This window comes from Sus scrofa, chromosome 3 (genome assembly GCF_000003025.6).
Source record: "Sus scrofa isolate TJ Tabasco breed Duroc chromosome 3, Sscrofa11.1, whole genome shotgun sequence".
In the NCBI taxonomy this organism is placed as follows: Eukaryota; Metazoa; Chordata; class Mammalia; order Artiodactyla; family Suidae; genus Sus; species Sus scrofa.
The window spans coordinates 100,877,232-100,890,955 of NC_010445.4; the positions used below are offsets into that span (position 1 = coordinate 100,877,232).

The 13,724-nt window shown below is 43.1% G+C and overlaps 2 protein-coding genes across 8 annotated transcripts in view; one reads left to right on the top strand and one right to left on the bottom strand.

The window, feature by feature from the left end:
* TMEM178A (transmembrane protein 178A) overlaps positions 1 to 9,792 on the bottom strand; it is a 273,146-nt gene extending 263,354 nt beyond the window's left edge. The window contains exon 1 of the mRNA XM_021088345.1: positions 9,687 to 9,792. The gene's annotated coding sequence lies outside the window, so the exon portion shown is untranslated. The remainder of the gene's footprint in view (positions 1 to 9,686) is intronic.
* The window catches only part of MAP4K3 (mitogen-activated protein kinase kinase kinase kinase 3), a 197,520-nt gene continuing 193,712 nt past the window's right edge, over positions 9,917 to 13,724 (top strand). For 5 of the 7 annotated variants that reach the window (XR_002342963.1, XM_021088335.1, XM_021088337.1 and 2 more), the window contains exon 1: positions 9,934 to 10,295. Coding sequence is in view for 6 of the 7 variants with exons in the window: in XM_021088335.1 (XP_020943994.1) it covers positions 10,200 to 10,295 (96 nt within the window). In the remaining variant the exon portion in view is untranslated. Of the gene's footprint in view, positions 10,296 to 13,724 lie in introns of all 7 variants that reach the window. The other 2 variants (XM_021088336.1, XM_021088339.1) reach the window with 2 other exon arrangements.

Genomic DNA, 13,724 nt, shown 5'->3' on the forward strand with positions numbered 1-13,724 from the left:
GAACATTTAGGTTGTTTCCAATTATTTTCCTGTTATAGACAATGCTTCGGTGTCTATTTGTCTCCTGCATTTGAGGGAGACTTTCTTGTATGTACAAAGAAGTGAAATTGTTAGGCTGTAAGATTCTAAGGCCATCCTTAGCTTTAATAAATAATGAAAAATTGCCTTCTGACGTGGTTGTACCAATTTATTCTCCTCCCCATAGTGTATGATATTTCCCATTTCTTCCTTACTTTTGCAACTCTGATGACTACATCATAGGCACAAAACAGCCAGAGTACCCCAGAGTCAGTTCTTCCTGTAAATTAGCTCACTGTGTAGGTGATGCTCAGCTTTAGATCCAACCATGAACCAGTCCAGCCTGAGTTAAGAGGAGATATCAAACCTCTAGGAGAGAACTGGAGAAGAGCAAAGAAAGGACTGGTTTAGTGGTTGAGGGTTGGGTGCATATTTTATTAATTTTTGCAGCTCCAATATCTAATACAACCTGAAACTCAGTAATCAAAGCTCAGTTTAGATGTTAAATTGACTGGAACTAATTATAAACCCTGATTTGCTTCTGGTTTTCACTCCTCTGATCTTCGATTTCCCCACCAGTAAACTAGGGATGATAATAAATGGACCCATTCCAAAGATAAAATGAGATATAATTATGAAAACATTTCTAAATGCTAAAAGGCGATACAAATTGTCATAAAAGGTTTGAAAGCTACTTCTGTGTTGTGACTTCTCAGATATGACCAGATAATATTTAAGTGGTTCAGAAGTACTGACAAATTTCTCATTGGCATTCTTATTGCAAACCTAATTAATCCCAGGATCCCACCTACTTCAGACTCTGTTCAGGATCACATATAAAGATACACCATAATCTTGAGTTCCATTCTATTCTCTCTAGTCCCCAAATATAAACCTACATACTCTTTCTCTAGGACCCAATTTATTGGGCTCTTGGTTATTTTCTCCCTTCTCGCTTTCTTCTAATGCCTTTAAGGTAGATTTAGGTCCTTTCTGGATAAATTATCTCCCTTGTCTTCTCACTTCCCCACTATCACGTCTCCACTATCCTTTGCTTAAATTCCATATCACAAATATACGAAGCAAAAGCAAGCTGGAAAACACTGCCTGGGGGAGAATGGATACATAGTCATATCTTAATAAATCATCCCACAGCATAAATTTTTTTTATGGAGGTCAGTAACATTATTTTCCCTTTAAATGTTTAAAAAACAAGATCCAGAAACATTTTCTACTCTTCTCAAGTGGCCTTCATTAAAAAAAAAAAAAAAAAAATTTGCTCACCATTGCTCTACACTCTGACTCTCACTTTGAAATCTCATGATTCCACCATCATTCTTTGTATGACTCAAATTTACATGTCATGGTCTAATTTCCTGTTGCACTTTCTAAATCTGTCACTATCTTTGCAATGGCTTCTCCTTAATGCCCTTTCATCTTCTCAAACCGAGTATGCTTAAAAGTGAGTTCACACTCATTCCAAATTTAGCTTCCCCCAGGACTTCCATATTTCCATTGTTGGCATTTTAAGAAGTATATTTCTTGGCCAGGTGTGGTATTATCAGAAGAGAATGGGGCCAGAGAGACTAATTAAAAGGCTTGTACCCCATGGCAAAAAAAAAAAAACAGACTTTGCTCAGATTTGCAGACATGGTGTTTGGACTTATTTGGAAGGGCCAAAGAGGACTCTCTTTAGGTGAGAGGTAAGTCCTGAATATTGGCATCAGCAATGTAAGAGTGTTATAATATTAGGTATTAAAAGTTCATACAAACATTTTCAGATATCGATGCCCAGTTAATGGTGTTGATGTTGAGACAGAGAGAATGCCTGTACACAGCTCCACACTTATGCTGAGAAGGATGATTCACAAATTTCATATGAGCTTAGCCATTTGTAAATGAAATACAAAGCAGTGGGGAAATTTTCATGAGTTTCCTTCCTTCCATTCCTTTTACAATGAGAACAATTATTCCATCAACACATGTTTAAAATATTTCTGATGGGATCAGATGCTCAGCTGGGAACGTTCATACTACCAGACGAGTCTTAATTTAAACATAATTTTTAAAAAACAGTGTGTTTAAGTAACCCAGATGGTCAGATTCCAGTCTGAAGTTTTGGCTCTAATGCTGAGAAGTGGCCTTGATCTAGCTGGGCTTTGCCATGAGCTCAGGCCCAGCAAACAGATTTGTTTCCTGGGGCAGAGATCTGGGTCAGCTTGAGAAGTGGGTTACCTTCACATCTGTCATGGGCTATGAGCAGGGGGTAAGGAATAATGAAAAACTCCTGGTACACTATCTTAACTGGGGCTTTTTATTTCTTCTTCTTCTTCCTCTTTTTTATTTTGGGGGGGGTCTGTTTTGATCAGGAGAAAAAATCCAATCTATGTTTAAACCAAATTAGTGGATTTTTTTTTTTTTCCTAAAGAGGCGAACTTTCTAGATCGATGAGTGGATTGCTTTACTACAGGTTTTGCTGGGAGCGGGGGTTGGAGTCCTCCTAAGGGTATAATTATAACTAGAATAAAGCTTCTAAAGACAAGACCAGCAGGGTAACATGCTGGGCCGTAATCTACCCTGGAACCTCACTGCATGTAACCACATTTGCTCTGGGTCAACTCAGTTTGGCCCAACAGTGGCCTTACTCTGTACTTGAGAACTAGGGAACTGGGCAATACCCTTTAACCAAGGGCAATTTTAGGCTAGATGTTATAGGAAAGGGAACCAGGGAAACACTGTGCTCTAACCCATCAAGGGATAAAAGGTGAATATAATTAGGAGTTTCGTCAGTAAGATTATCTTGGCATATATCTTGTATCCAGCCTATATTCAGCCTGCCCTTCCTTACTTTGTATTTATAAGTATTAAAAGTACTTCAATACTTTGTTGTCAGTTTTTTAGAGAGCCTGTACCCCTCAAGAATTAATTGTGTCTAAGAAGATATCAATTACCTAAAGTGCAGGCCCAAAAGCACCCCCCTTGAAATCTTGGCTTTTCAAAAAGATAGGAGGTTCTTGTCTACAAGATCTCACCTGGTAGCAACACTGGGTAGAGATATTTTGTGTTCTGCTTTGTTGGTATCTCTCCTTGGTGATGAGAGGATGATTTGCAATCTGATAAACTGCAGGCGGGGCGGGAACTTCATTGTAGAATCTATGACACCAGGCTTCTCGTCCCTGGCACTTTATGACAATGGGGATCAAGAACACTTCTGATGATCTAACTCACAGGGGAGTAAATATGTTTTTTGGAGATGTTTCTTGATGGGGACCCAGACTGGACCTGAAAATTGTATAATTATAGATTTATAATCTGATCCCCTGGAGTTTGGCAGCACAGTGGCCCTGAGTTTGTTGCAACTATAAAAAACTGATTCATAGTTTAGGCTACAATATAGTGTTGAGATAATAGGTAGTTATAGTCCTCCTGTAATCAACACTGCCCAGACTGCATGTGGAATACTGTGCTTGTACCAGAGTTTAGAAAGATATTAATACATTAAATGTGTCTATATGAGGGAGGTTCAGATGAAATATATGAAGACTATGATGTCTAAGAAAGGCTGAAGGGGATCTGGAAGAATATAAGAGGAGACACAATAGCAGAAGTGAAACTATGAACGTCAATAATTAGGTCAGCACTGACCCCCATGATGACAAATCTAATGATACTTTTTACTTCCTTCCTACTTAGACTCTCTTTGGCATCTAACGCAGATGATCATTCTCCCTTAAAATTCCCTCCTTCTTTGTTTCATGGATACTAACTGAACTAGTTCCAAAGATGGTAGAGTAGAATTAGAAATGCAAGAGACTTTTGTGTGGAAACAGCTGTGAAGAATAAAGCGAACTGGGAGCAGGAGTAAGAGGGAAGAGTCTTAGACTGCAGAGCAGCTCTGAGAAAGGCTTAGTGAGGTCGATGAAGAATGGTCAACAAAGCTCAGTCATTGGCTGGGAGCATCTGGGGAGGGCCAGACCTCTGCATCAACGTTATGATGGATCCAGAAGACATGGTGGCTGGAGGCTGTCAGGCACACTCCTTACAGCAGGTGCTTCTTTGAAGGGAGTCCAGAGTGCTGCATTTCTATGGCTGCTACACAAAACTCCATTTCTACATGACATACCAGGTGCCACCTTCCTGGCCTCCTTTGCTGAGTTTTCTTCTTTTGCTCACACTCTGAATGTTGGGGTTCTCTAGGATCCCATTTTCTGCCTATTCCATACATCTTCCCTATGAGAATTCATCTCAACCTACAATTTCAAACACTACCATCACTGAATGTTGACACTCATACCATATGCTAACTCAGGTCATCATTTTCTCTCACCTGCTACAAGGGTCTCCTAACCTCCATCTCATCTCCAGTCTTGCCACCTGCCTTCAATTCATTTACCACCTGTAGCTAGTGGGATATTTCTAAGGCACAAATAAGATTATACCACTCCCGTGCTGAAAACCCAGCAATAGCTCCCATGTGTTTTTAACAAAAAAAATCCAAATTACTTAAAACAATTTGCATATCCCTCGAAGGAATGGTCCTTGTTTATTACTCTGGCCTCATCTGTTATTCACCCCAAAGAGCTACTTTGAGTGTAAACTTTCTACTCTCAATATGGAGTATACCTTCTTACCTGGCTAATTCTCTACTCGTCTTTCAAGTCTCAGCTTAGAGGTCCCTTCCTCTGTGAAGGTGTCCATAGTCTGCAAAGACTAGATTCAGTGTCCCCTTATGTGACCAAGAACTATATAATAAAGGGCAGGTAGAATCTTTGTCATGCATATACAGAGGGCAGTGAAACATGACTCAGATCTTAATACTGGAAATGTAATGAGGGACAATATTTCACATATCAGAACTTCTCTCAGGGAATATACTATATAAAACAGGAATTCTATGATAGTCTGGTGTGGGTGATAGTTCTCCAATGATGTCAGCATAACTCAGAGCAGTATTAATGGGTGGCAGAGATGTTATGATCCTTGGGGACAGTCCCACACAAGGAAGAGCTGTCCTACCCTAAATGCTAATGAAACCTTCATTGAGACACACTGTGCTGGGAGGTAAGCAAATTTGGGAGCAGAGCTGAATTGCTCAGAATAACAGAGTGGAAGCTGAGAGCTGGTACCTGAGGACTTCCACCTGCACCCACTCCCCATGCAGCACTCCACCTCATCAGTAAATAAATGTTGAATACATGCTTTTAAAATTTTCCTTTTAAATATATTAAAAATATTTATAGTCACTGAAAAAGAACCAAATTGTTAGGCCAAGTGACATCAAACACCTCCTTCTTGTTCTGCTTGTCTGCCCCCTAGTACTTATCTCACTGTCAAGAAATTATCTGAGAACTTGTCTATATCCCTAACTTGAGTTCAGGGACCATTGCATTGCCAAAACCCAATATATGTTTGGCGTACAATAGATGCTCAATAAATATTTCTGAACTCTAATTCTTCAAATTTAAAAATTATCCCTGACCTCTTTTCTAAGTTTCAACTCTAATTTTCATTAGTGCTAAGTATAAAATGTATCAATTATTTTACATTTTTTATTTGAGCACCTCAAACTTAACAGATACAAAACAGAATCATCTGCTTTGATCCAGCGTTAAAATCCTCGCCCAGGAGTTCCTGCTGTGGTGCAGCAGAAACAAAGACAACCTGGAACCATGAGATTGCGGGTTTGATCCCTGGGCGTTGCCATAAGCTGTGGTGTAGGTCGCAGATGTGGCTCAGATCTGGGGTTGCTGTGGTGTAGGCTGGCAGCTGTAGCTTCAATTAGACCCCTAGCCTGGGAACCTCCATATGTTGTGGGTAAGGCCATAAAAAGACAAAAAAGAAAATAAAAAATAAAAAATCCTCCCCCAAATATCCCCAGTTCCTCTTATTATAGCAAATGCTATCATCTTTTTGGGATCTTCTCAATTGTTTAAGACAGAAACCTACTTATCATTCATGTCTCCTGCTCCCTTACCTCCCAGAAACTGGCAATTCCATCTTCTAATTATTTCTTGGTTTCTCTCCCTCCTCTCCAACCTAGCCATCCCTGGCCTTAATTCACGGTCTCTTACATGTGTTATTGCATTTGCTTCCTCAATTATATCTCCATCCCTATCCTCATGACTGTTACCATCTAAAACATTCTAAAATGTACTCAAAAATAACACTAATTAATACTTTGCATGATTACTGTGGTGCCAGTACTACTACAAGGGACATGGAGTTCTCAGGCCAGGGATCAGATCTGAGCCAAAATTGTGACCCAAGCCACAGCTTTGGCGACGCTGGACCCTTAACCCACCATGCTGGGCAATCAAACCTGTGTCTCAGTACTCCCAAGACACTGCCAATCCAGCAGTGCTACAGCAGGAACCCCCACGTATTCTCCTTTTGACTCTTTTAATAGCTCCAGTTTGAAATAACTTCCCCTTATTACTGCCTTCTTACTGAAGACAGAAATGAAATTTGAACCCAGGTAGCCAGGCTCAGAGCTGTGATAGCTAGGCCAGGCTATATAACCTCCTCAAAGTTTCTCATATTGTTTCACAGACATGCAGGGGTCTTATTCTCCTTCTGTAGTGGATGGCTTTACTTCAGTGAGTCCTTTTTGAGCTCAGGTTGGCTCAGGATTCCTTTCCCAAAGCTGCTGGTATATTGAAAATGTGAGTGGTGGATATAAGGCCAATGAGCCAAAGGGGATCCAGTGGGTTATTAGACAAGATGTCCTGAGGATGAAACTGAAAGCTGGTGTGGAGACCAAGGAATTTCTAAGCCACAGACCCGTGGGGGATGTGCTAACAGAAAGATGGTCTGGATATGGTGACAACCGCCACTGCCCATCTTAGCCTTTATGTACTTCCTACTGCGTTTGATGCTTAATATGGGTGAGTACTTTAAGGGCTTGGGCTAAGTGGCCACCTCCTCTATGTCCGTCTGGCAAACTCCAAAATAATCTTCAAGATTTAGCTTTAGCATCATTCCTATACCTTCCCGTCTACATTTATGCCCCTCCTCTGCTTTGTGAGACTGCAAATTTCTTGAGGGCAGGCACAGTGGTTTTTCTTCTTTGTACTTTGCACCACTGGAATCTAATCATCACTGACTCAAATGGTTACAGGGAGGGAGATTTTGGCTTAGCATGAGAGAAAAATTTTAAAGTATACTTTAACTACAGGCTACTAGCTAACAGTCTGGCCCTTGTGTCATACTACCTCTGCTCAAATTTCAGCTGTGTTGCCTTGAGCAGCTTAATCTGTGCCTCAAAAAAAAAAAAAAATTGGAGCTAATAATGCCATCAAGTTGTAATCAAGTTGTGAGAATTAAGTGAGATAATACATGGAAAGGACTTGGCTCAGTTCCTGGCACTCTTTAAGCACGTGGGAATGTTAACATATATTTTTTCTATTATTTTATGACTATTCACTACCACCATCTCATAATGAAGCAGGGTGTTTTAGAACAGTGAGTTCTACTTTACTGAAGGTATTCCAGCAGCAGTAAATTCATGAGAGATGCTGTAGAAGCAGTTTATGACTTCTAAGAATGCTTCTAATCGTAGAAGAGGGATGCTATTTCTCTGATTCAAAGAAAGTGTGATTATTAGTGTTACTTCTAGTGAAATTGAGGAATGTTAGAAAAAAAAAAAAAGACTTCGGCTTTGGCTCTATGTATATACTACAAAGGACAAATATTTTATTCTTGATTGCAAAAGCCCTTTTATTTATGTTGTAATCCATATGGCAAATCAGGCCCTTACATGCAAATCCATGTCTTTTCTAAAGGCCTAGCTTGGCCCTGCCAAAATGGAACAGACACAACTTTAAAGATTCAGCCCTACTGAAATGTCTTTTCCCTTTGAAAGAAGTCTATTAGTGATGCAAATGCAAAGTTATCTGCACAGATGACAATCCAAGCAAACAAAACAGTGAAACCATTAGAACATTCTTACGCAGGATTCAATCCTGAGAATTTGGCTTTCTGGTATTAAAAAGGCAGAGAAAGAAAGAAGAACTGGCTCCTATTTGGGATGCTTTATTAGGTCTGCTTATCTGAACCCTGGGCTAATTATCCTCATGTTTGGCTTAAAGAGGCCAAGCAATTCTCCAAAAGTGGACAGGCTGAAGGAAGGCCTACATTCTGGGCAAGTGCCTTAAACAGGCAAAAACAGGGTCCTTAGCCACGGAATAACATTTATAGTCAGTTTTCAAGATACCAGAGCTTTAAGGCAGATCCACTTAGAAGAACCTGGAGTTCCCATTGTGATGCAGTGGGTTAAGAATCCAACTGTAGTGCCTAGGGTTGCTGCAGAGGCATAGGTTCAATCCCCAGCCCTGTGCAGTGGGTTAGAATCTGGTGTTGTCACAACTGAAGATTGCACCTGCAGCTCAGATACAATTCCTGGCATGGGAACTTCCACATGCCATGGGTGCAGCCAATAAAAAAAAAAAAATAAGATGAAGAAGAAACCCAAAGATAAGTACTCATCAGGTAGCAATTTAAGTGATGATGTTCATAGTACTGATACTTTAAAATAATTAAAAACTAGACAACTGAAAGTCGGCTTGTACAGGTCAAGAGATGGTCATTTCCCAACATCTTTCAGTCAATAGATGCCCAGAGCAAACAACTTGAGAATTTAGTAAACATGCAATCTTGCCATAAGCCAAAGGATTGAAAAGACAAAAAAAGTATGAGGCAGTTAACTCTAAGTATTTCACTTGACTATTATTTGATTATACTTATTTTATCCTCAACTGGTTTGATAAGACCTAGTTTCTCAGGGAGCCATAAGGCATTTGGGAACATTAATGTTCAGAAGATGTGGAGCCTAAGAGTATTAGGAAAGCGTTTCTGAAGCAAAGCTCCAAAGTGGTATTGCCAAAGTGGCCATCACCTACCTACTTGATCAAAGCTTTTGAGAATGCCTAGTGGTCAATTTATCGAGAACAAAAATTAATCCCCCATACCCACATGCTTTCTTGGACAGATGGTAAGAGCTGGTGCTAGTGTTCACAGAGATGGCACGCAGTGCTTGCAATCTGGGTCTTATGCAGGGTGGGGCTTAGGGTAGGTAAACTATAGAGCTTCCATATCATCACGTGTTGACATTTCAGCTGTGGGAAGGGATCTTGTCCACACTTCACCCCAACCCTCACCTCTCCTCCAGAAGGTTGCTTGACAGCTTACACAGTCCCCGCCCGGGTCTTTGATATCCAGACGTCTCTGGTCAAGGTCAAGCTTTAGTGCTGGGCTCTGTCTGCTCCCACGCCCTTCATGGAGGCTAGCTGGAGGCCGTTTGGCGCATTTTCTCTCGTGTTTTCCCACGCCCACCGACTCCTCCCAGCCGCCCTCCTGGCCTATCTTCTTTTGCACACTGGCAGGTCAAGTCCAAGGGCCTGAGTGGACCACGCACAGCTCACTTTCCCAAGGGCTTTCCTCAGGACGACCCCTGAAAGTCTGTGGTAGTGGGCTGTGTTCTATATGTAGCTGTTTCTGAAAAAAAGAATAGTTTGGGTCACTGGTCGTCTTGCAGATTAAAACTATGCTACCTGCTTAGGATGTGGACCTGATGAGGCGCTGGGGGAATGAGAGGCCACCAAGGGCTCTTTTCTGCTTGCCCCCCTCCCCCAGTCCTTCCCCCCGGCCGGTGGTCCCAGGGGCACGCGAACCTTTTCTGGCACCTCACGGCAGCCGTCGCGCGCGGGTCCACGGTCCGCTCGGGCCGGGTAGTGCAGGCAGTCTGCCCTAGCTCGAGAGGCGCGCGAAGCGGAGCGCGCACCGGGCGGGCCGCGCGCGGGGTCGGAGAGCGCTCCCTCCGGGATCGCGGCTGCGCAGTCGCGCCAGAGCCGGGAAAAGAGGGAGGAGGGTGGAGGAGCCGGAGTAAGGGGAGGGGGAGGAGCGGCGAAAGCGGAAGCCATGTTGGAGTTTCACCCGGAGCGAGGGGCTGCGAGCGTTCTTCGCTCCGTGTGGGTGTGACCCGGGTTCGGCGCCGCGGCGGGCTGCGGGGGGCGGGGACGGTTAGGCCGGTCGTCGTCGTCCGCGGCGGCGGCCGCAGCGTGGGGCCGGGCGATTGTGACCGCCGGGGGAGCAGGGGGCCGGCTGCGGCTCCCACTCTCCGTGTGGCCCCCTGAGCGCCCCCCTCCCCTGCTCGGGAGGGAGGCGGGGGGCACCCGGGGCCCGCCATGAACCCCGGTTTCGATCTGTCCCGCCGGAACCCGCAGGAAGACTTCGAGCTGATTCAGCGCATCGGCAGCGGCACCTACGGCGACGTCTACAAGGTGAGGGTGAGGGGCCGCGCGCCGCCGAGGCCTCGGGGGCGCTGACCCGCCGCGGGGAGGGCCCGGGGCGCCGGCGAGCCGCTGCCTCTCGGCGAGAGACGCTGGCGTCCGGGAGCCGTGGGGGAGGAGGAGCAGCGGGCGCCCAGGGCTCCGCGGCCGTGCAGCGAACAAAGGGCCAGACGATTAACCCGGGGACCTCCGAGTCCTTACCTGATCTTGCCCCGGACGCACATTTCCCGGGGAGGGCTGACCGGCGGCGGCTACGCTGCTCATCCGCGCGCAGAGAGGGTCATCGCGTTTGTTGCATTGGCAGGATCCGGGCGGCCAGCCGGACCGCAGGGGTTTGGCGTCTGTCAAACCTGCGTGCTTCATGCGGACCTGGGGTTGTCCGCGATGCGTTGGCAACTGCTGTCCTCCAGACCTGGTGGTGATTGCACTGGGCAGCCGACATCGACCACCCCTCAGCTTTTAGCCTCTTAGCGTCCGCAGGCTAGTTTCTTTTAATTTTCCAAGTAATGACTTTGTTTTGTAAAGAAAGAGAGATCTAGTTAGTATAACTTTCTCTCTCTGACGAAAGAGCAACTTTGTTTTCTCCAGCTCAAATCGGAATATGGTGCTTTATTAAACTTGTTTTTGCTAGTGGTACATAGGAATCAGCTTTTTTTTATTTAGCAAATACTTAGGAAAGGTACTGGTATGACAAGGTGAGGATTCAAAGTCCATTAGTAGTACAGCATTCCTGTTGTAGAGGGACCACTTCTAAATGTGGGAGATAAATCATGCTTCCCTGGCCAGCTCAACTCTTGGCCCCGCAGAGACTGCCAAGAAGAGGAGGCTAGTGCCAAATGTGGCAGCAGTCTTGATTTGGTCGAGTATCTTCTTACTTGTAACTGAAGTGGAACTCCTCCTGTTTCACATAACACCTGAAGCTGTGCAAGGGAACTAATTTTACTTTGGAAAGTTTAGTCTTAACTTTCTTTTGTCCAGATTGAAGCGGTAGATTTTTGCTTTTGCTTCACTGTAACACATATGGTAAGGTAGGTATTTAGTACAGTGCAGCCAGTAATCTGCATTAGTCTTGTTTTGTGGATGATTTGCTTTCCATCATCACTTATTTCACCACTTTTCTGCATAAAACAACACGGGTGCCTTGCATATAAGGTACTGTGCATCTTTCGAAGCACTTGGGTTATAGTAGTAAAAGAGACATCTTCCCAAGTCTTACTTGTCTTTATTTTTTGGAGAGGAACAATATTAAATAACCATTGAAATAATTTTATTGCAGTTTTATTTTGTGCTGCAGAGGAGAAGAGAGGATTAGGATTAGGGTTATGAGAGCATATAACAGAGGGACCTCATCTCCTCTGAGGAGTCCGAGGCAGTGAAGAGGGGGATATGCCAGTTAGAGGGAGCATGATCTGTGAAGGCTTGGAGGCCCCAAGGAACAGGGTAAGGATTTAAAGAAGGCATGTATGGCCTGAGCAGCCAGAGGGGGATTATGGTTTCAGAATCATGCAGGCCTTTTAGGTCTTATAAAGAGATGGGACTTCTCTTTAGCCCAAAAGGGAGCCATTGCAAAGGTTTTAAGTAGGAGAGTGAACTTAGATTTGGATTTTTATCAGGTTTGCCTTCTGTCGTGTGGGGAATGGAGATGGAGGGCCAGGGGTAAAGAGCAGCTAGGAGGTCACTGTGAGAATGACCATTATGGTATTGTGTTTGGAATTTGTAGGGATTGTGAAAGTCGAAGTGAGTGGATCCAGGTAGCTTAGAGGTGGTTTAAGGGAGTCTGGTTGTATCCAGATACAAAGTTAACTGAAACTTTGCTGATGTGTCAGACTTAGGTGGCATTGTGGACAGTAAATTCTTTTTCAGTTCTTTGCAAAAATAATTGGCCATTATTTACTATATTTAGAAAAAAACAGCTGGTAGTTAAGCCACATGATTAAAAAGTAAAAAAAAAAAAAAAAATTAGGGCCTGTGATTTCCTAAGGACGTCTAAGTACAGTACAGGCATAAGTTGATTATTGTTGTCGTCTGTTTAAAATAATGATAATATAAGCTAACATTTGTAGAGTGCTTATTCCTTACCAGGCACAGCTCTTAAGACTTCTCCATGTATTAACTTACTTAATTCTTACAACAATCCCTGAAATAGACCCTGTTATTAAGTCCATTTTGCAATGGAAGAAACTGAGGCACAGGGAGGTTATGGTAACTTGCCAAAGTTGGTAGGTGGCAAAGCCAAAATGTGAACCAGTTCCTTTAGCCACTGCATTCTTAACCCTTAGGCAGTACTGCTTTTGTCTGAAGACGGGATATAGACAGATAATATATTATCGAATTTCCAGTGGAGAAACAGAGGCACACACTTGGTTCAGTATTTCATTTGCAACCACACTTTGAGTTAAAGTGGATCTTTAAGTAGTAGTTGGAATACCTAACTCCTGCTGTGCAGCCAGGCCTCACTGTTTTTGTAGAGTCTGCCAAGGGGACATCAGATAATAAATGCTTGATCCCTGCCTGCCAGACTCTTAATACCAGGGGCCCAAAGCAGAGAAACGCCGTGTGGTTTTTGGCATCATATCCTCTGCTTGCTAAATAACCAAAGGCTTAAACTATTTGTATTTTTGTCTGAACATAATCATGTTTATGCTGTAAAGATAATAGGTTTTTTTTTTGTTTTTTTTTTTTTTGTCTTTATTTTTAAGGCTGCATCCGAGGCATATGGAGTTTCCCAGGCTAGGGGTCAAATTGTAGTTGTGGCTGCTGGCCTGCACCACAGCCATAGCAACATGGTATCCGAGCTACATTTTCGACCTACACCACAGCTAAGCTCACGGCAACGCTGGATCCTTAACCCACTGAGCGAGGTCAGGGATCGAACCTGAGTCCTCATGGATACTAGTTGGGTTCGTTAACCTCTGAGCCACAATGGGAACTCCGATAATAGGTTTTTTTGCATTTGTTTTGCTGTTTTGAGTTTTCATTAATTTTAGAAATGGTGGTAAGTAGAGAGGTGTGCATTAAAAGTTTTTTAAAAAGCCAGTATATATAATTTGCTCCTTAATTTGTTAGTGTTTAGGTGCTAAAAATGGAATGATCTGGTTAAGTAAATAAGTTAGAGACCTGATTATTTATAGTCATTCTTAGAAGGTTGGTGTTTTAAGGGACTTTTATTTTGAATACTATGTCCTACCCAATTTAATAATATGCTTATTATATTTAAGGTGGCTTGATTTAGTTAAGAAGTACTGAGTTAGGATGTGGAAGATCTGGTATGTGTTAGCTTTGTGGCCTTGTAAATTCATTTAGCCTGTCAGAGCTGTTTTGTGAAAGTATTACCATCATATGCCCTTCTATTTATGGTGTTAAATGACTTGAGTTTCACTCAATAAATAAGTTTTCATTTTTTTGAGGCCCCAAAATGCA